A 25,347-nucleotide genomic window follows, 5' to 3' on the forward strand; every position below is an offset into this window, starting at 1 on the left:
TCTGTTCTCCTATTATTTGAGTTCTGTGTTCTCTGTTCCCCGTGGCTTATGCACATTGTGTATACAATACCATGTATCTGTTTATACACTATGCATGGTATTGTTTTCACAGTGTTTGCTTGCTTGGTAACATCTTTTATTCATCTCTCTTGACCTTTTTGAAAACATTTCCTAGTCCTAAAGTAACAAAGCACCAATATCTCAAAGCTATATATAAACTCTAGGCCAAGCATTAACGTCTTAAGTAATGGTCCTGTTTACTTCTTTCCTCGCGGGCCACTTTACTGTGCCCATTAGCTTTACTTCTTACAATGCCAACTCGCTGTAAACAGTTGTCGCTGCAGTGGGTAGGAACAGGGGTAGGGACTGGAAAAGATGCAGACACTCTTCATGTCTTGCCTACAGCAATGGCTGATGCTTGGTAATGAATGGCACGTAACGTATAAGGAAACCCTACTTTTTACTGTGGGCATGTGTTTGTGGGAACCACTTGCACGCATGGCAAAAAGAAACCATATGTATATTGTGTATCATTTGGTATAAAGTCATGTGTGCATTTAAGTTGAGACCTCAGTTTTACATAATGGTCTTCTTCGGTTTTCTTCAGTGTTTAGACTTTTCCCTCGAACCTTTCAACAGGCACACCCAGCATCTAGGCCAGTGCGTGGTTCCTGCTTTACTTGCAGGGCACACAATTCCAGGGCACAAGTCCTAAAAAAAGAAGTGGGGGGACGCTGTCATCAGAAGTGACGTCACAACAGGAAGTGACGTCACAAAAGGTGGCTGTGATCTCGTCCCAGAGAGGCCAAAAAGGTGAAGTCCAGCTGTTTGGCAGGGGGGACGGCGTCCACCCTGTAAAATAAGTGGGGGGACGCCGTCCACCCACGTGGTACCCTGACTCGAGCCCTGCACAATTCTGTTTCAAGGTCACAGGACACCACCTCCCCAACACCCACAATTTCAGAGACATCATCTGATCAAAAGATTGATGGAGGACAACTGGGCATTCCACCAAACCCACCATTAAAATATCGCCTGTGTGTGGATCTAATCCCATAAAGGCACAGCGCACAAGCAAAATTTTAGAATGTGACAAAAATCATTTTTGTGTCTGGAAGACCAACTCAACCAAATGGTTTGATGTAGCCAGTTCTACTCCAAACCTTTAAAAGGAATACCAGGTCTCTACAGCTTTTATCATGTTTGGAGCAAAAATTGCTCATTGCAATGAATTCTACAATGGAGAACACAAACAATCAACAGTCGAGAATTAAGTTGCTAATGAGCAAGTCCACTATTTCCTTATTTATAGGTCTACTATAATTGCTCCTTTTGATGACCAGAATTGATTTGAGGATACTTGCCATATTTCATAAATTACTCTAAATATGCTCCCACAGTACAGAAATTCTTCAGTGAGGAACCTAACAATATCTTCTGTCGCCCTCAAAATAAAAAAAAATACAGACAAAATAAAACATATAATCAATGGAACTCTCTTTACAACAAGCTTAAAGAGGAAACTTGCATAGCTTCAAAACAGCTGAAACTCACCTCTCTAAATACCTCCAGAGTAAACTCAGCAACTCAAGTTTGACTCACAAAACAATTTTTTGTCAAAGATGTCCCCTACAGTCAGAAAATAACTAATTTAAGTTCCAAAATTCTGATTCACAGAATCAAGGGTTGTGAAATGTCCTAGCTATATAATTATCAAGCACTCACTACCTCTGCAGAGGTGTCATGATACCAGATGAAACTCTGTGTCTCCCTCTGAAACCCTTGTGTAATGCAATATCAAGAATGCAAGGGTACCCCCGGTGGAGAGGGGAATGGGAAGAGAAACAGCGGCTCCGCTGAAACCTCTGATTAGGAGGGGATCATTATTTTCTGTGTTGTTGTTTGAGGAAGAGAACAAGGTTCCTCTGATAATAATATGACTGAATACATTTTAACTTAAGGTAATTGCCGTTCTTGCTTTTCCCTGCTTTCTGTGTGCTCTGTCTATCTATCTAGATGTACTTGCTCCAAACTCCCACCTATCTATCAGCAGTGGTGCGCTTCCTGGCCACAAGGTGCCTGTACAGCTTGTATTCTGTTTTCGGCTTACCATGTTCCTCATTTAGTGACCACACACACACTCCACTGCTGCTGTTGTAAAAGCTAAAATCTTACTTTATTGGTGACTTTCCTCAGTCTTGCTCACAATAAATAGTGATTAGTCCTTCTTTACTTTATATAAAGTGCATTCGTGCATTGATGTAGATAGAAAGTAACCTCAACTATCTCTCCACGCGCTCCAGCTTTAAATGTTGTACAATTTGTAGCACATTTGGAGCACAGGTCAAGTACAGTTCGGCCCACTGGGAGTTGTACTTTTTAATCCTTGGTGCTGTGATGCTGGGTCTTTCATCGGTCTGGGTAGCGTTGATTCCGCTGAAGCCGCCGATCAGGAGCGGCTAGGTGCTGCAATACAGGGTCCTGCGCCTCTGCACCGGACTGCGTTGGTTTCAGCCAAGCTGCTGATCAGGAGCTTCTTGGTGCTGCAATGCAGGTTCCTGCGTCGGACTACGTTGCATCTGGTGAAACCTTTAGTAGTAAGGGAGAGGTACACTCTGACTCCAACCAAGGGTCCGGGATCAAGAGGACACCACTTTGGGGGTAGGTGGGGGTGGCGGGGACTCACTCCCATGGAGGCCAGCAGAGGGGACCAGGTCACGCCATGTTTGGTCCAGTTGGGTCTGGTCAACTGGGAAGCAGGAAAGGCCTCTGGAATCTTGTTGTGCCCCTGTTGCCCAAACAGGCCAGCCAACTGACCCTTGTAGTCTCTTCTGAGGGTCCTTTGTTTGAGGCAAGCTGGTCCAGTCCTCCCTCTTGAGACAGCAGGGCAGTCTTACTTGGTCCAGGAGTGTTCCGATGAGAGATTCTGAAGGGGCCCCTTTAACCCCCAGTCCCAGCCTGTGGATGAGGAATGACCCCTTTGTCTAACCTTCCCCTCTTTCCTGGTTTAGCTCCAAACTGTCTAGGGTAATATAGAGCAAGCAGGTCTAGATGTGAGTTTCATTTGGCCGGTCAGGCAGCCTTAGAAGCCAGGAAGGGGGGGGGGAACAAGCCTTGAGGCTACCATTTGACTCTCGGGAAGGGCTGGTTACAACACTTCCAAGGACATCCTGCTCGGGAGAGCAACACTCCGCCCCACACTCAATGCCGTTTTGTCCCCATGTCTGGATGAAATACACAAAACTCTTCAAGAGAGCCATTCACAGTCATGTGACACTGGACACTGGCAGAACGGCATATTTGGTACTGGCAGGCAAATCCCAACTTTTTAAAAGCGACATTTTCAGAATAGTAACTTAAAATTCAACTTTACCAGTAGAAAGGATTTTTAATTGCCATTCATTTTTAGTGGAAACTGTATTTCTCTTCTGGTCCCAAACCAAAGTTATCACTTTTTAAAGGTAATAAGATAACCCAGTGTTGGTCTATGGGAGAGATAGCCCATCACTAGTCAAAAACAACTTTCAGTTTTTCACTGTCAGAGCATATAAAACTTAAATACACATGTCCTCATTTTTAAATACCATGCACCCTGCTCTGAGCCTTTAGGGCCTATCTGAGGGGCGCTTATAAGTATAATAAAAAAAAGCTTAGATTGCACCAATGTTTTTAATACAGAGCGCCATCTTCGCCCCCTTTAATCGCTATTCATGCTCATGCTGCACAAGTGCTTGCTTATTGGCTTGTGGGAGTGGAGCAAAAATGTAGGCATTTTGGAAGGAAAACCAACTGTAGGGTGCCCAAGCATCTTGCCGTGGAACATGAGTCTACTGGCTAAACCTCTTGGTAGGCATTTTTGTGTTCTTTTGTCACTTTAAACATCGAAGCAGTGTTCGAAAACTTTAACAGCTGTAAGATGTAACACACAAGAGAACGAGTATGTGATGACATGTTAGCTGATTCAACTTGCAATGCTGGGTTAAATGGGAAACTCAACCACCCTAATGTCACAGGAGATAGTCATGCGCTTTAGTGACTGGTATGTACACCAGGATTAGATTACTACACCTCTAATTTTTGAAGAAATTGAGGCACTCTGTGATGCATGATGTACATTTTAGGTCTGACATAACAAACTACAGAGGACATTATATAGGCCTACTTGGCCAGTACATGATTAGGCTCAGCCACGTCTTCGTGATTCACACCAGTTCATAGTGTCAAGAGTCCCAGGACCAGAACACGCTTCTTCCAAAAGACATTGATCAACATACTGTAGGGGGTTGGAACATTGCAGTAATATTCTGATGATGTACCCTGGATTGAGATCTATTGGAGATTACAACCAGCATTGGTGGCCACCTTAGCGATGTAGCTCGGTGTGCATCACAGCTATGCACAGCTAGTCCGGGCACGAGCCAGGTGGGTCAAGGTTTCCCTGGACATTGCCCGTAAGCCACCTTTGAACAAGGACATTGGTATAATTTGACCGGTATCCCGCATTAGCAAGCACTGTACCTGGCATCTTCTACAACCAGAATTGTTGCCGGTGGCTGATAGGTAAGCCTAAAGTATGGCCCGCTTCAAACTACTGGGGTGGGACTACCTCTGAGAGATGTTTTATAAAGTTTTATAACTTATTTGAAAGTTATCAACTCCTTGTAAAAACTATATAATTCCAATTGGGTTCAATAAATATTCTGTGCGAAACGGCATTTGTCGAACTAGAGCAATGATTTCACAACATTGGCTTTTCAGTCTGTAAAAAGGATTTTGTTCTGATTGAATAGATGCTTGTGTCATGGAAACGTTAAAGTGCACAGTGAAAGGCGCCTTTGTTAAAGCAATTTTAACGTGACATGGCGGTGCCAAGGAAAGGTCCCTGTTCTTCTATACTGTACCAGTTCCGACTAGTAATACCACGTGCCTTGCGGAGAGACAACCCTTTTACAATAAGAAAGACATGCATTGAATCTCAGGCCAGAGCTTCAGGCCAATCGAGCCATGTACTCATCCATACAAGGTATTCAGCAGGGATGTGACTTTATGTTCACATCGGATAAGAAGGGTCCTTGCTGAACAAGACCCGGCATCCACTTTTTACGGCATTGACATGCTTCCTAAAGTGTCATTGTTCTGACGTAGCTGTGTATTCTGCAATGTAGGTGGGATTTGGCACTTCCGGTTTAGATTTGTATTGTTTGTAAGGTCAATTGCAAAATCATTGCACTTTGTTCCCACTATTATAATGTGCACTTTGAGCAGCCCAAATTAGTAACATGCAGAGAACAGGCGTCAAATCACGTTTCGGTCACGTTGTGAGGGGCCTCATATTGAGAGGATAAAAACTATATGTGCAGTGATCGTCTGGATTCTACTTGCAGAAGTTCCATATGTTGCAAGACTGATCAGTAAGCTGTGCCTTGGATCGAGCCTGGATCATTCTTATTATTGATTGTCCTCAAAGGCCTCTTTCCCACCGCTCTTGTTCCAACCTCTGCTCAACCACAGCCCTGCGTGGCTGCCATATTGCAGGCGATGACTGCTCAGGTGATTGTAGCACCACTTGTACGATCTATGTGCCCGCAGCGCCCACTTCTGTTACCACTAGTGTCTGCTTAATATTTTTTCTTTCCAAAACAAATGCTAGCCACTTCCCTCCCTTTATCTCAAAGGCTTCCATTTGCCTCACCCTCCACCATCAATTACCACCACAGTATTTGCATATCTCATGTATATTTATCTACCCTGCACCTGATTCCACGTATGTGATGCCTTCGACTAACACCAACACCGCTGAAAACAAAACAAAGCACAGTGACGCCATTACCTTGCATAGATATGTACACACTGAAAGCTGGGGACCTTTAAAGGTTACCAGACCAGAGACTTCTATACAGCTTGTTGGTTCATAATCAGTGAGTAAAGGGGAAAGGGGGGGTTGGAGAGAGCAGGGGGAAAGTGAAGGTAAAGTAGCAGTAGTTTCAGCTCTTTTTTTGAAGTGAAGTGAAGGGATAGTCCAGATTGAGGGTGGATAGAACCCCAAACTTTGGGTGCGTTGCTAGAGCAGGATTGTTCCAAAGAATGTTTTGCGTTGAAGACGGGAGTCTTGAGGAGTAGTGTGTGAGAGCTGCAGACCGTACAAGCAGTGGCGTAACGATAATTGAAGGGGGCCCCCTGCCAGGTACGTGGAGGGGCCCCCTCCAGACTCTATTAGGAGCTCTCAGGCCGAAGTGCAGCGCTGAGGGGACCTCCTTGAGCTTGAGGCCTCCCCGCACTGCGGGGGATGCGGGGGCCAGTGTTACGCCCCTGCGTACAAGATTCCCCCTGAGTTCCTCAGTTTCATGGTTGAGTAATGTAAGGAGTCACAGTGCATGCTTTGTGTGCCAAACAGGCCAATTTGTAGATGAATAGCCATCAATGAGGAGCCTGCTTAGGGGTGTATGTAATCAATCCAGTCATTCCCATAATGATTCTGGCCCCAGCATGAATGGTGACTTTGAGGTGCCAAGATGACTTTTAAGAATGTCTGAAAAGAACCACGGATTGGCCTACATCTTTAAGGTCTTGTTTCTGAATGAAAGGTTGTGTTTCATGGATGGGTTTCTCTTGGTGCTATTGGCAGTATTTATTCATGTGTTCGTGTTGGTGAAGAGGTTTGTCTAGAATAAAGCAAAGATAAGTGGAGCTTTTCTGTGTTGAACCAGGATGGCGGAATGGAAAGGCCAAGGCAAGACATCAAATTACTTGGGTTAAATTTGAGGTAAGGGGTGTTATCCACGATTGGATGTAGCCTAGAAACTTGGCCAAGAGCAAGATATCTTCAGGGAAGCATGGGTGCTGATAACCTTAGTGTCAGAATCTTTAATGATGCCAACAAGGGGTACCCCATAATATTAAAAGAGTGCAGAGGTGAGCAGGCACCTTCGAGAAAAAAAAAATGGGTTTCCAGAATAAATCTCTCATCTTAATCTGTTGACAACATATATGCTAGAATTCAAATGGTTCAAACACCATGTCCTCAAAGGCAAGTGATCTCTTAATGTCTTTGGTAACTCGTCAAGGTTCATAGTGTCAAAAGTCACCAGTGGAGCAAGCAAGATCAGCAAGTACTGGCCACCGTTATCAAGGATACTCAGTGCAGCTAGTGGTCAGTGGTAGAGCAGTTTCTATACTTCACCCAGCTTCGAAACCAGATTGAAATCATCCAAGAGTAGGTAATCTTTTTTAAACCTGTTCAATTTGTTCTAACTCATTCAGTGATAGTAAAACCCAGCATGGCACAGACGTTGTTGAGGTCTCTCAGGTCCGCGTTCGGTTTTGTTTAAGAGGATAGATATGTGTCCTACTTTAAGATAGGCTAAAATAAGTTGACAGTGTTGCTTTCATGTGATGTTGGGTGCATTTTCAGATCTTTGACTAAAGCGTTAGGCAATCGGCGGATGTATGACGTTACAACGCATGCTTTTACCACGCATGCTTTTACAGCGCGGTTTTTACAACGCAAACCTTTACAACGCATAGCGCTTTGGGGTGCTGGATAGTGAATAGTTTAATTTACTATTCCAACTCCAGTCCCCGTGGACACTAGGGAAGTTGTTGGATAGTAAATTAAATCTATTCCCTATCGTAGAGCGCCCCCAGCGCAATGCGTTGTAATGGTTTTCGTTGTAAAACCTGCGTTTTAACAGCACTGTGTGGTAAAAATTGCGTTGTAAAGGATGTTTCCCGCAATCGGCCTAAGAAATTACAAGAGGGTTTGAGTAAAAAAATAGAATGTTAGAGTTTGGTCTGTGATAGCTCTTTGAAGAGGGATCAATTGTTGGGTGATTTTCTGCATTTGAGTTGAGTGTAATTGTTGTTGGTAGTTTGAATGCGGCTGGGAGGTTTTTGACTTCTTGTAAAGGAAACTGGCAAATGCCTACCATTAAATGTCTTCCACTTTAAAGTTTGAGATAGGTTTAGCAACTCGTTTCACTATTTTAGTCAATTTCTTTGGGTGATCTTTAAGCAGATATATTTGGGATTCAATGTTGGTGGGATTTGCTTCAAATATTGCTTTTTTGTAGGATCTTCAGGCAGAATGAAGACTAAATAAGTTTAGAGGAGTTTTGTCAAATAATTTGCTCCATAACTCAGAGGTTTGTATTTTCTTAATTTGTCCTGCATTTGTCATGTAGTAGGGATGATTTCTTGGTCTTGGCTGTTTTCTCCATCTGAGAAGCAAGGATGTTGAGGATTTTATATGTCATATATGGAACTGATGGTGGCATCATTGACATAATGATAATCTGAAATGCAAAGAATATTGGATGAAATGTATGAAGCTAGAGTAGAGTGGTTCATAGTGTCACAAGACGGATTTTAAATCTTTCCCATTGTTCTCTGCACACAAAGATAGAGAAGACGTTAGAAAAACAATTTGAACATGGTCAGATCAGTTGACTAGACCAAGGCCTTTATTAAGAGTTTGACGGTCCAATGGACTGCCGAACCTGTGGTGGCGGTCTGCCCGCCACATTAGGACTGTGGCAGTTGGACCACCACGGGACCACTGCTGCCTCCAGGGATCCATGATCCCTGGCTGTGGCGCCGCAGTCTGAGGCTCCTAATATGCTGGTACCCCTGCGGCACTGCCAAGCATATTAGGAGTTTCCTCACGCCACACTTTTCATAGCACTGCGAGCACCATGAAAAGTGTGTCGTGAGGAAACACGGGGGTCCCTAGAGGGCACCTGTTGCCTCTGAGTCATGGGGTGCATGAATGGGTCACATTTTGTGCCCACCTGTGTGCACGCACCCCTAGTCCTGTAGGGCATGTATTCGACAGTCCATGCCCTGCAGGAACTACCTTTGACGATCACATCGCTGTGCCTTTTTCAAAGGCATTACAGTTGGACCGCCTAAGAACCTCCCGCCAGAGTAAAAATAAGTCGTACTCTGGTGGGCGTTCTTTAATGGCTTTGGCAGTCTCTGAGCGTGGCCGCAGCGTAGCGGCTCCGCTCCGAGGCTGCCAAAGTCATAATAAGGGCCTAAGTCATTGATGAGTTGCTTATCTTTGTTAGCTAAGATAAGATTCACTGTGGCACTTTTGATGCATGTGGACTTCAGGCAGTTATGTTACTATTTTTTTTATATAGCGCGCAGCGACTCAAAAAGAGTATCCTGGCGCTTTCACAGCGAGACCTACAGAAAGTAACACAACACGACAATAAAACAGCAAGAAATAAAATAAACCAAAAGGGGACCTATAAAGTAAACAGCCACGTCTTGAGACCCTTCCTGAAGGCCAACAGACTAGTAGCACCACGAAGTGACAGCGGCAAGGCGTTCCACAACTGGGGGGCGCGCAGACCAAAGGAGCGGCCTCCGATACGCGCTTTCTGGACGCGCGGCACAACAGCCAGAAACTGTGATTCAGATCTGAGCGCCCGGGCCGGGTGATAAAAGGACAGTCTCCTTTGGAGATACTTCGCCCCTCCAGAGTGTAAGGCCTTGAAGGTCAAAGTCAGCGCCTTAAAAATAATGCGGTTGCGAATAGGCAGCCAGTGCAGGTCCTGCAAGAGGGCCGACACCCTCGCTCGCCTATTTAAGCCAAAGATGGCCCTCGCCGCCGCATTCTGCGTCACCTGAAGGCGCTGTAACAGGTACTCCGGCAGGCCCAGGTAGAGGACGTTGGCATAGTCCAGCCTGGACCCAATCAGAGCCTGCACAGTCAGCTTCCGATGCTCTTCCGATAACAAGGGAAGGAACTTTCTAAGAGTCTTCAGAAGACCAAAGCAGGAGCCCGTCACTCCCAAGATCTGGGCTCTCATTGACAAACCCTTGTCCATTTTTACCCCAAGATTTTTGGCAACTAAAGAAGGGGAAGAGGGCGGAAACATATCAATGGGCCACCAGCCATGCCAGTCAGGGTCAGACGCACACCCGAAGAAGAGCACCTCCGATTTCTCTGGATTGCACTTGAGGCCACTCGAATGAAACCATCCGAACACAGCCCCAAGGCAATCCCGGATGCTCTCCCCGTTAAAATCTCCTCCCCTCTCACAGGAGAAGAGGAGCTGAGTGTCGTCTGCATAGGACACGATCCGGGCCCCGAAAGACTCCGCCAGAGCCGCCAAAGGGGTCATAAAGATGTTAAAAAGGGTCGGGCTCAAAATCGAGCCCTGAGGGACCCCGACAACCAATGGCGGCATCACAGCAGAATCCGGCGGGGTCCAGACCGTTTGCCGGCGGTCGGCTAGGAATGACACAAACCAGCTGAGCACCGTCCCCCTGAGGCCTATCTCGTAAAGTCTCGAGAGCAGGCGATCATGGGGGACGGTGTCAAACGCCGCCGACAAGTCCAACATGACCAGCATGGCCCTACCTCCAGAATCCAAAACTCCTTTGATATCTTCCGCCACCTCCAGAAGTGCAGTCTCAGTACTGAGATTGGGGCGGAAGCCTGATTGGGAGGGATGCAAAAGCTCATGCCCTTCCAGAAATTTGGAGAGCACCGCTTGAATGTGCTTCTGCAGTGTTGGACAAAGCCATTATCAAGAAAGAAAGTAAGGAAGATGGAGACCGAAGAATAGTTTGCATAATCCCAATGCAACTTGCAGTAGCCACCAAAACTATTGTTAGTGGACTGAATCGGCTGTGAAGTAATGTGCTTCATGCATTGATCGATAAGATTTGTTGTTCGCTGGTGGTTAATTAGGTTAATTCCAGGGAGTTTGTAGGCAATGGTGCTTTCTCGATCAAAGTAGAGGATAGGCTAAACACAGTGAGTTACACAGGTCCGTGACAGGTTGGGAAGTTTTGTTTAGCCAACTTTCAATGAGTATCAGGTCATGCTAGGAGCTGATAACCCAGTTAGCTATCTCAACCAGATGTTTTGCTATCAACCAACAATTATGGAGAAGGCAGCTTAAGGTAGAGATTTTGGTCTTCACATGACAGTGGTGTTCTAAAGGAATCACAATTAAGTTCTTGTTTTTTGTCCATCGTTTGGCAGTGCAATTATGAGTAGTGGAAAGCTATTTTATGATCAGCACAGGCAGCACATAGTTGTCAAGGTCACCATCATTGATATGAGATGTGGTGGATCCTGTGGGTCAAGTTTATGATTTAGGATATAGAGTGACGTGACAGTCTTCAAGTAGATCATGAATTTCTTCTGGACAGGGTAGAGGGACAGGCATACTGCCATGTGGTAGACTTAATTCATTGTTTGGAAATCCACCCATATATGTAAATATGCAGTCAGAGCTCACAAAATATTTTTCTTCAAAACACATTGCCTTATTTCTCTCCACTAAATGAATCAGCCGATGTGTTTGCCCCAGCTGCCAAAAATTGTAAGGTCACTACTGGGACATGGTAATTTCTTGTTCCTATGTGAGGATCCCTTTGGAGGAAGGGGGTTTGATATTGTTGTGAGCAGTTTGTTGTGGTCAGAACATGGCTTAATAAACCAAAAGGCTCATATCTAATGGATGAAATTTTGCCTGACAAGAGCTAAGGTCCATAAATAAGGACTGCAATTTGTTGAGATGGAGGGATAGAGTGTTATTTATTCGCTTCAGAGTTGTTTGACATACTGTGCAGAACTTGCTAATAGACTTTCAACAGATTTTGTTTATTAAGACGTAAATTTAGAATTTCTATGTGAATATTTGTAATATGTAATGGTTAAGTTGTCCTAAATGAATTATATTGAACTGAAAAATATGTACTTATGAATTTTGATATAGAAGATCTGCAATCTGCTAGAGTTAGACATTTCTAGTCTTTTTATATCACATTCTGGTATTGGAATTTGAAACACAACAGTTTGTCAGGACTCAGAGGAAATCTGACTGACAATTTGGTTAAATCGTTTGTACCTTTAACTGTTGTCAGGTTTCCTTGGCCTCCTTTCATGCTTGGTTGAGGCACAATGGGGTGTATGAAGCGAAGAACGACGATGTGTTAGGGACTTCACCTTTTGTCTGCTTGTTTCATTTAAACTGTGTTCCCTGGTGGTTAATTAGGTATTTTGGGTGTGATCTCATTAGTTCTAAAATCGATGCAGGTTACATCATGTAATGATTCATAAAGGTCTGGGGTGGAGCTGGCTGCAAGAAAAATCTCAGGATCATTTATTTTACCATGCCCTCGTCTTGTTCTTGCTCTTGCGTATTTCCTTATTGCTATCCTTGTTGATCAAACTGATTTATTGTTGAACCGGAACACTTCCAGGTGGATGAGCATCATTCCACCGTGATTGATAGTAGGAGGGCATGCCCACATGTAGCCGATGATTTGATAGAGTTTAGACAGCATAGCACTATTTTTAAATGTAGCTTAGGCATGAACCTGCCACCCAAGAACAGTATAGTCCTTTTCACTGGAAGCTTTGCATGTTCAATGTTCAAGCGTGCTGTACTAATGCCTGGTCTCTTAACACAGGTTGAAGGATGATAAGCCCATTCAGTGTGGGCTATATGATGGTCTAGTGGAGCTGGCAACCATCTGTGCTCTCTGCAATGATTCCTCGCTGGATTACAACTCGGTAAGTTGGAGCACAACTCTACATAACGCCTATTTATTTTTTTAAAAAAAGGATATCCTACTGTCGTGGTCGCATTGCTGACATTTTACTGCTGGGAAGTTTCAGGAGCGCATTTTCCATCTATATATGTGACAGGTGGGCCAATAAACAGAGGAACATGTTCCTACCACTCAACACAAATGGATCACTACTCCTGTGATTAAAGCCTTACACCCCATCAAATGTCAATGCTAACCTCCAAATTCTAAATCAATGACCTTGGGTGTGGCAGATGCAGTTTTTCAGTTCAGTCAAATTCCGAAATAGCGTTCTGTCATCTGAATTACTCTCACGTTATGCATTTTAGCCCTATTGTAGGTCAACATTTAGCATTTCTGGATTGTTATACTATGGACATATGAACTTTCTCCTTTCTCATTAATTTATAATCCTGTGAACTACCTTTTGGTCACTTCATTGTGCTGTATGTATGCGGTGAAGATGGGCTAATATTGGTGTCCACTTGGGTGCAGTTGGGATACGTTATGATATTCTTCAATCACAACATTGAATCTGAATGGACTTCAGCTCAAAGGCATTGATTTGATGCAGGCATTTTTTGGATTCTCAATCCATGTGCCATCTTGTGCTGGTGCAGACCATGGCCCCCACGTTCTGCTGACTATCACCATGTAGGAGAGCTCAAATAACGTGGTGGGAAAATGGAAATTGTAGGTTACTGAGGTGTCTTCAAGGCCCATCAATGGGTGTTTATGGGGAGGGGTCCTCTAGCTTTGTGGGAGTGGTGAAGAGGAGTGAGGATGACATTGTTCCTGCACAGATATTATCGGTGAGTTAACTGGGTCTGTGGGCACTACTCCTGGGATCATGACTCTTGGTCCACAAATAATTGAGAGATCTTCTTGAAAAATAAACATGTGGCTATTTCAACACATTCATCTATGTTTTATATACGAATTTAAAATGATTTTTGCCTAAATTCATTACCACCGAGTCAAGTACATATGTTCTCTACTGTTTCATATTTAGACAATTAAATTATTGTTCCTACAAAGATAGTGTTTGTATTTATCACTATTTACTCCTACTTTGGAAAGAATTCATGGTTGGTTGACTTGTTTCCTGTTTAACTTATTTTAGTCGAAAGGAGTCTATGAGAAGGTTGGGGAAGCTACAGAAACAGCCCTTACTTGCCTGGTCGAAAAGATGAATGTTTTCGGTACTGCCGTCGACAATCTGTCCAAGGTGGAGCGGGCCAATGCTTGCAACTCTGTGAGTAGAATTTTGCTTTACTTTTCAGCTGCTTGTTGAGCTTTTATGATCAGTCCACAGGTGAGATGGTGGGTGAGTGCTCATAGTTTGGTGTGTGTAGGGCAGGAGCGGCTGGGTGTCAGGAAAAAAGTGGCAGGACAGGGCGACGGGGGACAAAGACCAGAACAACACATACACACAAAAAAAAACTTACGTTCTGTATCGTACCTCTTCTGGCTCCACAGCTGCACAGGGTGAAGCTCCCAGACACCACTGCGGCCAATTCAGAAGTCGCTCTCATGCATGAGAGAAGCGTTGGGGTTTGTCTGAGGACCCTGGACTCGCGCTCCCAGAGAGACTGGAAGCCTGTGCTTGCTGTGTCCAACCTAGCAACGCAACTTTGGTTGGAGACAAATCAGTGCGCATGTTGGTTTGGCTGTCCTAAGACGGCTGACCAAACTTGTATGTGCACCTAGCAGCAGTGCCCACCACTCCTCCTATGCCCATGTTTGTCATCACAATGGCCGACCCTTAGACTGGGCCCTATGAAATAAAATAAGATGATAATAAACCTGTGATATTATCACTTTATTTTACAAGTTTTGCCTCTGCTGGCAGGGAGGGTGACGCTCCACCGCCATAACGAGGGAGCCGCCGCTGGTGTAGGGGATGAAGATCAAGCCTATACCTGCAAATTGATGTGACTGTGGAGGGAACTGAGAATCCAACGAGCATCTCTGCCTCTGAAACTAATAGGGAAGAATGTTGGTGCATGACAGGCTTCCAGGAGACAAAGGCCAAGAGAACTGCTCTGTCACAAAACCATGCAGTGCCACGGCAGGAATGGCAAGAGCTAGCGAGGGAGTGCAGATTGAGGCCCTCAAGGATTGAAGATCCCAGTTTCTCCCCATCCAGGCCTTCTGCTCATCCTCAAGGGCACTGAATCACAAATATCTCAAAGTATCTCTGCTTGGCTACCCTGGATCATAGCTGCACTTGCAGCACCTCTGTGTACTCCCAAAATGGTAAGCAGCGGCTTTTCTGCACAGATCACAAGAAGCAACATTCCATTAGCAGCTGTACGAAACAAAATGCATAAGTAGCAGTCTAATACTTACATTGTTTACTGAGAAAGTATGGCAGCCTGAGATCCATTAATTTGTGGTTTATATAGCCACATATACCATTCAGCACTGAAGCGTGAGCAAGCATGGTACTAATGGGGACGGAAACTACGTCCTTCTGTGCCATTTAATTGTCATGTGCTCTGGGGAGCGGCAGCAGAACAAAAGGTCTTGCATGCACTAATTCTGGGTAGTGCTCCCCTAATCCTTCAGCCATATGACCATGCAATTCAAGTGACTGAGTGGCTCCACTGAGGCCCTGATTACAAGTAGGGCAGTACTAATGAAATGGTAAATTTGCATGCAAATTTTCCATTAATGTGTAATAATTCCACTCCAGTACCATTCAGTTTCGAGTTAATCCCCATGCGATGGGGTATTACCATGTCGAACTATTAGTTCCAGTTGTTTAAACACACAGAATCCCAGTTTCCGAGGGATTTAACCTGCTCTAAGCAGGTGGTATATGCATGCATGCAGTGGGGTTAGAGAGAGGTGTGTGAGAAATAGGGCAGGGAAGGTTAGTTCTGACAGGGGCGCATAGTCTGCTCCCTGTGTCAGAAACAAAGCGGCGAATGAGGCTTGTCTGCGGCTGCAGCTAAAGCATCAAGCGAATTTTCTGGCCAGAGTAACAGGCGAGAAAATGTAGAGCTGGTTCACCCACTCCAGGAAATGCAGGTGTGGAATAGTCTACCAACACAGATTCAGGCGGTAATTTCACTCTGCCTGACTCGAAATTAGGGTCTGAATGGTAATGACGAGACGGGGTCCATCCGTGAAGGTGCCATTCACAAATATCGTGCAGGGTTTGAAGAGGAGAAGCACATGAGACAGAGAGCAGCAAGGAGTGTTTTGAAGACACAGAAGGGAGAGAGCAAAAAGAACCGCAGGGCAGAGTCTCTGATGGGGAAAAATCACATGCGGGAGAGAGCTGAAAAACACATGCACTCCCATAAAGTGCTTTACCCAAAGGAAAAGTGAAATGATACTAGTCAACCAAGAATAATGATGGCTGGAGGTTATGATCCAGGGAAGGATAAGAAGCAAGCAGCCAAGAGTGACGGTGCACCAACCGATGGTAAGTATTAGGTGGGTAGTAAGCCCACTGTAAGTCCACAATAGGTCTTTTGCAACCAGACAGTTTGAGCTGTCTGATAGAGGAGACCTAAAAACAGCTATCCAAATGTTTTTGTGGGAATAATCAAATGCCAATCATTGTCGTACGCCAGTAAAGGAATAAACACACCTCCATCCTTGATGATGCATATTGAAATAATAGTCTACATTTGAGGCGAGATTTTATGTGAATATCAAAAAGCTATGTTTGGAAACCATTTACATGTATGCCACAGAATCTCAGCCTCACCTCAACTTCTTATTTTGACATCCATCACAAAGGTTGGAGGATGTTCCCAAAGCTCCCCACTAACATGGTTATAGAAGAGTGGATATTTCCAGTGACTAAGTTTCTGTTTGTGTCTTCAGCCAGAAAGCATTCTTCTTACTGAAAAAATACAATACAAAAACAATGTAAGAGGGGTTCTATTTTAAAATGCAGACAGAAGTCTGGCCGCCTTCGAGTTCTAAAGAAGTCACATAAGATGTTCTCCTCCTTTAAAAGTGTCTGAAGTTACTTTTGCTCTGTTAGGCAATCTTACTTGTGTGCTGACATTTCACCAAAGCTGGTGTGAGCTGGGAGTTCCCTGAAAAATGCATACATTCATGTACATTAACCTGTTTTGCAGCTAATGCAGACACAAGCGTCGGTGTGCAAATTCTTCTTTCACTGGCGAGTTTTTCAACGTTCACATGTTTTAATCTTTCACATAGTTTTCAAAGAATATTTGTGTTTTTTTTAACAAAAGTTCATGCTAATTGAACCAGGGCAAGGTGGAATTGAGTGGTAGCATTTATCCAGTCGCTGGCTCCTCCATGGGATAAATGCGGCAACTAGGAAGGCTTCTGACTCCTGCTGGCATCGAGAGACTGTAAATGCTCTCCAGTGTCAAGTGATTAGCCCCTTGTTTCAGGGGCATAAAAAGCAGAATGATTCCTGATTCCAAGAGGGACCAGCTGACCACAGTGGACTAGACCATGCGAGAGACCTAGAGAGAGAGAGACCTAGAGAGAGAGAGAGAGAGAGAGAGACCTAGAGAGAGAGAGAGAGAGAGAGAGAGAGAGAGAGAGAGAGAGAGAGAGAGAGAGAGAGAGAGAGAGAGAGAGAGAGAGAGAGAGAGAGAGAGAGAGAGAGAGAGAGAGAGAGAGAGATATATATATATATATATATATATATATATATATATATATATATATATATATATATATATATATATATATATATATATATATATATATATATATATATATATATATATATATATATATATATATATATGATGCTTAGAAGTCTGTCTTGAGGTGGTAGCTGCTGCAGGACGGACCATGAGGGACTTTTCCAGTGCTTGGAAGGTTCCCCTCAAGGACCAAGACAAGGTATTGTGGCTTGCTCCGGGAGGTCACACCCAAGGTGGGCAAGAAAACGCGGTTTCTCCTGCGTGAAGCTCTTTTCCGCACTGAAAACTGGTTCAGTGGTACCTCACGGTGAAGGTATCCGGCCTTCTGGAGCTCTATCCAAACATGGGTTCCAGCCTTGTCCTGCTGGAAGACTTAGACTTCCAGAAAGGTACGAAGATGAAGCCTTGAACCGGGTGAGAGGCAGTAAATCTTTCCAACCCACAAAGTGAATTTGGTGGCTGTGAAATCCTGGTTTGTGTAACTCAGAGCTTTAGGTGCCACAATCATCAGTTTCTGCAGGATCTCGATGATGAGATATCAGACTTTGAGTGGTCAACAGCCCCAGCCTTGAATCGTGCCCCTCTAGAAGACTTCAACATCCACCTCAGAGATTAAGTCTAAATGGGATTACCCATTTGGTGCACCCAAGCTATGCTCGCACATGGTGGCCTGAATTTACACCTAAACTCAGAACTGTTGTTTTTGATAGCCCCTTTACTTTTTTTGCACACTTTGCCTTTAAACATAAAAAAATCTTGTTTCTAGTTCTCCTTTTATCCAGTACATCTGCGTTACATTGTATATCTCATGGTGGTATGTTCCACCCTTTTATGATTTTAAAAAAATCAAATAAAAGTATATTATTATTATTATTAGTGTGTAGGCAAAGCCACTCCTTTCTGCAGTTCATGTTCGTTGCACTTGCAGCTTACAGTACAACGTCTTTGAAGTAAAATTGCAGATGGGAACCCTCCTGGTTTTTTACGCTCCATTGTGAGTTCAGATTACTCTTTCCTGTTCCACCACTGTGAAACGTGGCCCTGTTTGTCTCAGGTCCGCGTCACTCAATCATTTTTCAGCAGAAACCAAATCTGCCTTTAAATGTAGCAGGCGTGTGCCTATTTGTGTGTGTGACAGCCCTGGGCTGGGAGGAGATCGTAAACACCGAGCCTTCGTGATGTAGAAAACTGCACTTTCCAGTTTAGTAACCAGAGGCAAATAGAGAATCCCCAAGGTTTGTTTTGGAACGAAGGTTTGTTTACATCCACTAAAAAGGTTTTCCATTGTAAGTTATGGTCTCTGTGGCTCATAAAAGTTAATGTATGTTTAAAACAACTTCAGAAATTCCCTTAACACTCACTAGAACATTGAAAATATGGCTACTGAAAAAACTACATTTCCTTACTACTTCATACCACACCAGATTTTAAACATTGAAACAGTCAGGCCTGGTAAACACATCCCTCTGCCTCCTGGTGATCCAGGGAGCCACATTAACCATTTATTTACCTAGATCCCCACTAACATTACACTTGTGGTTTGCATTTCATGCTTGTAAAAGTGTTGCATTAAGACTTATGGCAGATAACCGGAATCTCACTACATTTGGTTGGGGACCTTCCACATTGTGTGTTGTGCCACTGATCCCATGTGTGGTGACTCCAATCCTTTTCTTAAGTGACTTACTTGTCAATTGTTAGTCTATTACACCTCTTTTAATACACACATTTTAAGGTTGTCTAGATTTTTTTTTATTTGGCTTGGTCCCCAGATTTAAACACCTGATCGTTGCGTAACATGTTCCCTCTATGTTGTTCACATCTCCAGGTACTGGAAAAACTGACGTGTTGTTGGCTTTTGCCCCTGCCAGGTTATCAAGCAGCTGATGAAGAAGGAATGCACCCTGGAGTTCTCCAGAGACCGCAAGTCCATGTCCGTGTACTGCTCCCCTGTCAGTGCCAGCGCAATGTCCTCGGGCAACAAGATGTTTGTGAAGGTTTGTAAGGAGGCCAGGCCTATCAGGCCTATGCATGACTAAACTACTGACGCAGCCAGCGCGGCGGGGCTACGTATGTGTGGCGTTCCAGTGAAAATTCAGCTTTGTCGTCTACAGAGCAAAGCACGCTTCATGAAGAATTGTTCAAACACGTCACAAAGACCAAACCCTAACTAATCATCCTTTACCAGACATCACACCTGCTCCTCCCACTAACTTAAGCTACAGCACCACTGTTAACTGGCTTCCCACTGTAGGTATGACCTTGCAATATGGCTGCCTCCTCTTGTACTGGTAGCTCAAGGTCATCCCTCTAACTTCATGTACATGTCTTTGGCACCGAAGAGGTGTCCACAGCACAGCTCGGCGGGTTCAGACCAGGCCATACTAAAGGGTTCGGTCCCTTTATTGCAGCAGAGCAGTGGTGTAAATACATACAAGCAGTGCTTAGTTTGTAAAAAAAAAAAAAGTGCCAGGCTCTCATTAGGAGGCCATTGCAGCTTGCACTATACAATGCCTCTGCCATGCTGCCAATGATAGTAATAACACAACTAACCATCACACTACTACAAGTTTGCCAATTTGGAATATTTTAGGCCCACAAAGCTATAAGAATGGCTTGGGACAGATAATAGTCCTTTTTAATGTATTTGTAATTAATAATTAACAGTAGTTGTGGTCATCTCTAAATTAGCCAGACACCGCCACCTTGTGGGGGACTGTAACAAGCGATGGTGTTTACAATTAAGTGCTGGTGCCGAGCACCGGAAACCATAGGCTCAAATTAAGCACTGCATATAAGAGGCACTGCAGATTAAGGTGCCCTTGGCGCCAGGTCTTCATGAAGGCGACTACAGGAAGCTGCATTACAGTATCACCACAAGGGGTCACATGAGAGTGCCCAATTGTAATAAATGTCCGTCAAATGTTGTTGACCCTATGGGATACTGAGACCAACAGAATGTAACATTGCCTGAGGTTGCAAGGGTCCTTGTGCCGGAGCCTCGTGATTTGTGCTACTAGAAAGGGTCAGTAATGAAGTGACTTCACAAAAATCTTTAAATTGTACTGATTTAGTTCCAGGTTTACAATAATGATAATATTACAAACGATAGTAAAGTAACACCTCCACGCAAGACAAGAGAATAATAAATTAAAAGATGCTACAAACGCATCTCACAGAGTGAAGAAAAAGTGAATAACCATTGTCTCCACTTGCCTATCCGGGGCTCCTGATGTCAATGTTGGTGCCCAGATCCTGTGCATTAGATCTGCCCCTTGCTGGCGGGCACACCTTATACCCATTATTCTAATGTTCCTGCCTTTAGGCCTGTTGTTAAAACAATGTGAAACCACAGGAAGGCAAAATAAAATAGTAATCTTAAATAAAGCGTTTAGTTTGTTTCACAAGGCTTGTTTCCAACACATAACTATCGACTCCTTTTTGTTAAAATACATTGGACAAGCGTCTACTGTGCATTCTGCTCACAGCTGAACGATTCTGTCATAAATAGAGACCCTCTCAAAGAATAACACTGAATACCTTTATTTATAAAAAAAAAATTATATCGTGCTGATTAGACCTCAAGGGTGGCAGGGAAGGCCAGATTACCAATTACAAATTGTGGGATGGAGATTATATAATGTTAGAGCAAACAAATAGGCAGGATCAAACCTACATCGCACATTCATAACGAACAAGCATATGTGACGAACAAAAAACTAGGTTTGAGAATACAGAAAGTAGCATAGTATGGAAAACAGCACAGAATATAAAAGTAGCCTGTGGATGGTATACTATTACTAGTAAGGAAAGCTGTGAGACAAGCGTGTTGTCTACTGCACCCCGAAATACACATTAAAGTCACCAAGGAAGAGGGGGGAGATAGTTTCTCATAGATGAGTTTTGTGATGTGTTCTACGAAGGAGTGTTTTCCCTGAGAGGCTGGTGGGATAGAGTTTAGGCGGTGTGGTGTGTGTTGATTGCATTTCTAGCAAGAGAGATTGAAAAGCGTGGAAGTTATTATTTTGTGTTCTGGATTAGCTGGAGTTCTTGTGGATGTTTCACACTCCACCTCCAAATTTGTTCGATCTGGTCTAGGTACATCTAGGAGTTTTTAGGAGGAAACCAATCGTTCTAGCACAGGATGAGAGACTTGTTGAGCCAGTCAGTGCTTAATTTGAGCCGGTGATTGGAAGATGGTGGAAGAGAAAGACGGAAAAAGGGAAAAGCAGGAAAATGCAAGAGTGATATAAAGAGGCAGGGAGTGTCTAGTAGTAGATTAAAGAGGCATGAGTTGGATTTAAGACTACCAGCATTGTTATTCGGCTTTCCAACATTTAATTGCACCGGCATCAGGCTTCTGAACAGTTTCAAACACCGGCATTCTTTGTTTACAAATTAAACACTTCGATCTCTGCAGCAAATAGAAAATAAAGGTTATTGGATGTGATGAAGTAAAGTATTTCAATCCTATGTTTCACTGAGGATGTACAGCTTTGGAGAAGGCATTGCAGGGCAGTCTGAGTATAGTAAATGGAACAAGATGAAGCATGTGTTTTGGACGATTGCTTAGGAAGCACCTTCTCTTGTTGTTGAGCTGTTGATCTTCCTCTGACCAGGATTGTAGGTATAGTGTGGCCCTTTTGGCCATGACTCTGGAGAGATTCAGTACCTTGTTGATCTTTTGGGTCTCCGTTCCTGGTTGCGGTGGGGATGAATGAAGAGCTTAAAGTGAATCCATAATCAAAGTTTCTAGGGTTAGATCGAAAAGGATGGCCTGGCTTAGATTTGAGAGATACCAAGCAATGAATGCAATGTAAGGCATTCCCACAAGCATTGCTGGCTTCACTGAGACGTGAGAGCGGAACGGCGCTGAACACCATAGTGGCCCAGAGGGAGGGGCGCAGAACTGCCCCATCAGCGACGATCTCACTTGACCCAAAATAGAAACAATGGTGCTTTCGGTCCTGCAAAGTGGAAACTTGATTGGACTATGTTAAGAATGAGGTGTTGTTCAAGGAAGGATGAAAGTTGACCATTCAAAGCCTTTCCTAAAATGTTAATTGGAATCTAAAGAACCAAACGGGCCTGATGCTTTTTTGGCCCTGTAGTGCCAGCTTTTTTTGTACAATTACCACAAATATATCTTCCAGCAAGTTGAGACAGAGGCACTAGAGATTGCAAGTGCTGGTACAATTACTGCCAGACAGAAGGGGAAAATGTGCACCAGACGAAAGTCCAGTCGGGACCTAGACTTAATTCCCTGTTAAATATTTTGTCCACCCTAAGCGTGGAAGGGTATACTCAGATGTGAGTCCCTTGCTCATTGCACCATCAGGATTCAAGCAAGCCGGGCCGACGACGCCTGAAATGGCAGAAACCGGTCCCCGGAAGCTTGTTTCCTTCCCAGTGTAAGACTTGGCTTGGTAGTTTGGTTTGCCCTGTTCCCATCATGCACTGGGACAGGAACAGACTAATTTGCATATAGCCAGGTTCTAAACTGGGATGGTGCAGTGAGCTAAAAAACGGTGTTGGATCTAGCCCTGATCTCTTGACTGGGTGAGAGTATTCTGCTTAATTCAGAAACTCTGTCCATCACCACCCCTTGTTGTTAAATATTTTGTCCACTCTAAGCGTGGAAGGGTATACTCAGATGTGAGTCCCTTGCTCATTGCACCATCAGGATTCAAGCAAGCTGGGCCGACGACGCCTGAAATGGCAGAAACCGGTCCCCGGAAGCTTGTTTCCTTCCCAGTGTAAGAATTGGCTTGGTAGTTTGGTTTGCCCTGTTCCCATCATGCACTGGGACAGGAACAGACTAATTTGCATATAGCCAGGTTCTGAACTGGGATGGTGCAGTGAGCTAAAAAACGGTGTTGGATCTAGCCCTGATCTCTTGACTGGGTGAGAGTATTCTGCTTAATTCAGAAACTCTGTCCATCACCACCCCTTGTTGTTAAATATTTTGTCCACCCTAAGCGTGGAAGGGTATACTCAGATGTGAGTCCCTTGCTCATTGCACCATCAGGATTCAAGCAAGCCGGGCCGACGACGCCTTTAATGGCAGAAACCGGTCCCCGGAAGCTTGTTTCCTTCCCAGTGTAAGAATTGGCTTGGTAGTTTGGTTAGCCCTGTTCCCATCATGCACTGGGACAGGAACAGACTAATTTGCATATAGCCAGGTTCTGAACTGGGATGGTGCAGTGAGCTAAAAAACGGTGTTGGATCTAGCCCTGATCTCTTGACTGGGTGAGAGTATTCTGCTTAATTCAGAAACTCTGTCCATCACCACCCCTTGTTGTTAAATAAATTAATTCCCTGAGGGGCAAACTTAATTTGTTTAACTGAGATAGTTTTAACGTTGCTTGCGAGCTACTGGTAGCTACCTGTAAATCGCTCTCCTGTGTGCAGCCCTGGCAACTAAATTTGAAGCTTTTGCTTGGTTAAATTAATATATGTATACCAAGATTGAAAAGTGAGTATCCAAGAGAAAAATGTGTGTATTTTCAGAACCCATAATTTCCAAAAGCTATTTAAAGCTCATAATTGAATGATAAATAACGATACATTAGGAGACGTATCACTAAAATTCTTACCTTTCAGTTAACTTGGCACCATTGGCATCGCAGCTGTGGCTGTTGTATATCACTCTTGGACAGGCATTCTGCAAGGTTCAAGATACAGATTAACAGAGGTTCTGGAAAGGATAGAGCCCTGTGCAACCGTTTTTTTAGGTTGGTTTTGCACGAGACAGAGGTCCCTATTTTCATGTATGTGAACAGTTAGATAAATAGGAATCAAACCACTTTAGGGCTGGAAAATGTTGAAGAGGTTCTTAACCTGGATGTGGAGTGATAGTTTTGATGCTACACAGCTTTCTCACACCTTTACTTAGAAGGAATTGTTGAAATCGGGCCAAAGTTGTTCAGGTCATTGGTGTCGGCATTGGACTTCTTTTAGGATGGGAGAGACCTGCACAATTTTCTAAATGTTGGAGAAAATATTTTGTTGCTGTGAAGAGTTTACAAGGAAGGTCCAGCATGGCAGCAGCATCATGGCCGTTTCCTTGCACAGGGTGCCAGGCAATGTGCCTGAGAGGTGATTGGAAGGGTAAACTTTAGTTACAGTTTGAGTCACTTAACTCCGAGATTTTAGTTAAGGGTTGATCAGGACCTCTAGGGTTTGCTGTTCAGTGTGCAACCATCATGGGTAGTGAATTTGGAGGGAAGTGATTGTTAAATGGACTTTGCTTTCTCCGCAAAGCATAACATACAGTTTTCACATTTTGACGCTGCTATGGAGAATGTGTTGGTTGAGGACTTAGAATTTGATTGTTTGATGATATCAACAAGTGACTTTGGACAATGCTTAGCTGCATCAATCAAATAATTTAAAGAGGCTAGATTTAGCTCTGAAGATGTTTGATTTGGAGTTTCTTTTAGCAGCCCTGGGATTAGTAAGATTTGAAGGTGAGGATGTTTGTCTCCAAGTTTTCTCAAGAGGTCTCAGATTGGCTTTTTTCCAGCATAAAGAAGGTTTAGGTATTTTTTACCAAGCATTTGTTGTATTCCTCTGCTGTGAAAGTAATTTCCCACACGGGATCAGGGTTTGGAAGGATATTCCAAGCCTTTTTAGTGAGTTTGTTAATGTTTTTTACGTCCCATATCCATGTTTTTCTCTTTTTAACTGGCCCAACCTTTTCTGGTGGGCAAAGGTTAGCTTGAAAGGAATTTGCAGGACGTCGGACCAGTCCACTGGAACAGGGTCTTCAGCATTCGAAAGTGTGACATTGGAGGGAAAATGTTCAAGAATAATGCCTTTGTAGTGTGCAGTTTTTTTAAAGTGTTGAAGGAGGTAATTGTCCTGGAGAAAATAAAAGATCATGTTAACAGGTTTATCACCTTTAACCATCCCCCCCCCCCCCAAGTATGGAAGTTGAAGGACTTTGAGTGTATCATTTGTAACATTATAGATCGGATGCATTCCATGACAAGCATGTTGTTGTCGCTTGGATAATGTTATGTTATTCATTCTGAGATATTGGAAATAAGGGAATGTTTTAATTGTGAGCAGTTTGCATCTAAGCTTGCTTCTTCGAATTACTACTACCCCATCACCATTTCTGATTTCAGCAGAGGAT

At 43.8% G+C, this 25,347-nt stretch overlaps 1 protein-coding gene across 2 annotated transcripts in view; it reads left to right on the forward strand.

Moving 5' to 3' along the window:
* ATP2A3 (ATPase sarcoplasmic/endoplasmic reticulum Ca2+ transporting 3) overlaps nucleotides 1-25,347 on the forward strand; it is a 471,091-nt gene that overhangs the window by 381,143 nt on the left and 64,601 nt on the right. For both annotated transcript variants that reach the window (XM_078679687.1, XM_078679686.1), the window contains exons 10-12: nucleotides 12,436-12,538; nucleotides 13,679-13,810; nucleotides 19,079-19,204. In XM_078679687.1, the coding sequence (XP_078535813.1) occupies nucleotides 12,436-12,538; nucleotides 13,679-13,810; nucleotides 19,079-19,204 (361 nt within the window). The remainder of the gene's footprint in view (nucleotides 1-12,435; nucleotides 12,539-13,678; nucleotides 13,811-19,078; nucleotides 19,205-25,347) is intronic.

Source organism: Lissotriton helveticus, chromosome 3_1 (assembly GCF_964261635.1).
Source record: "Lissotriton helveticus chromosome 3_1, aLisHel1.1, whole genome shotgun sequence".
Lineage (NCBI taxonomy): Eukaryota > Metazoa > Chordata > Amphibia > Caudata > Salamandridae > Lissotriton > Lissotriton helveticus.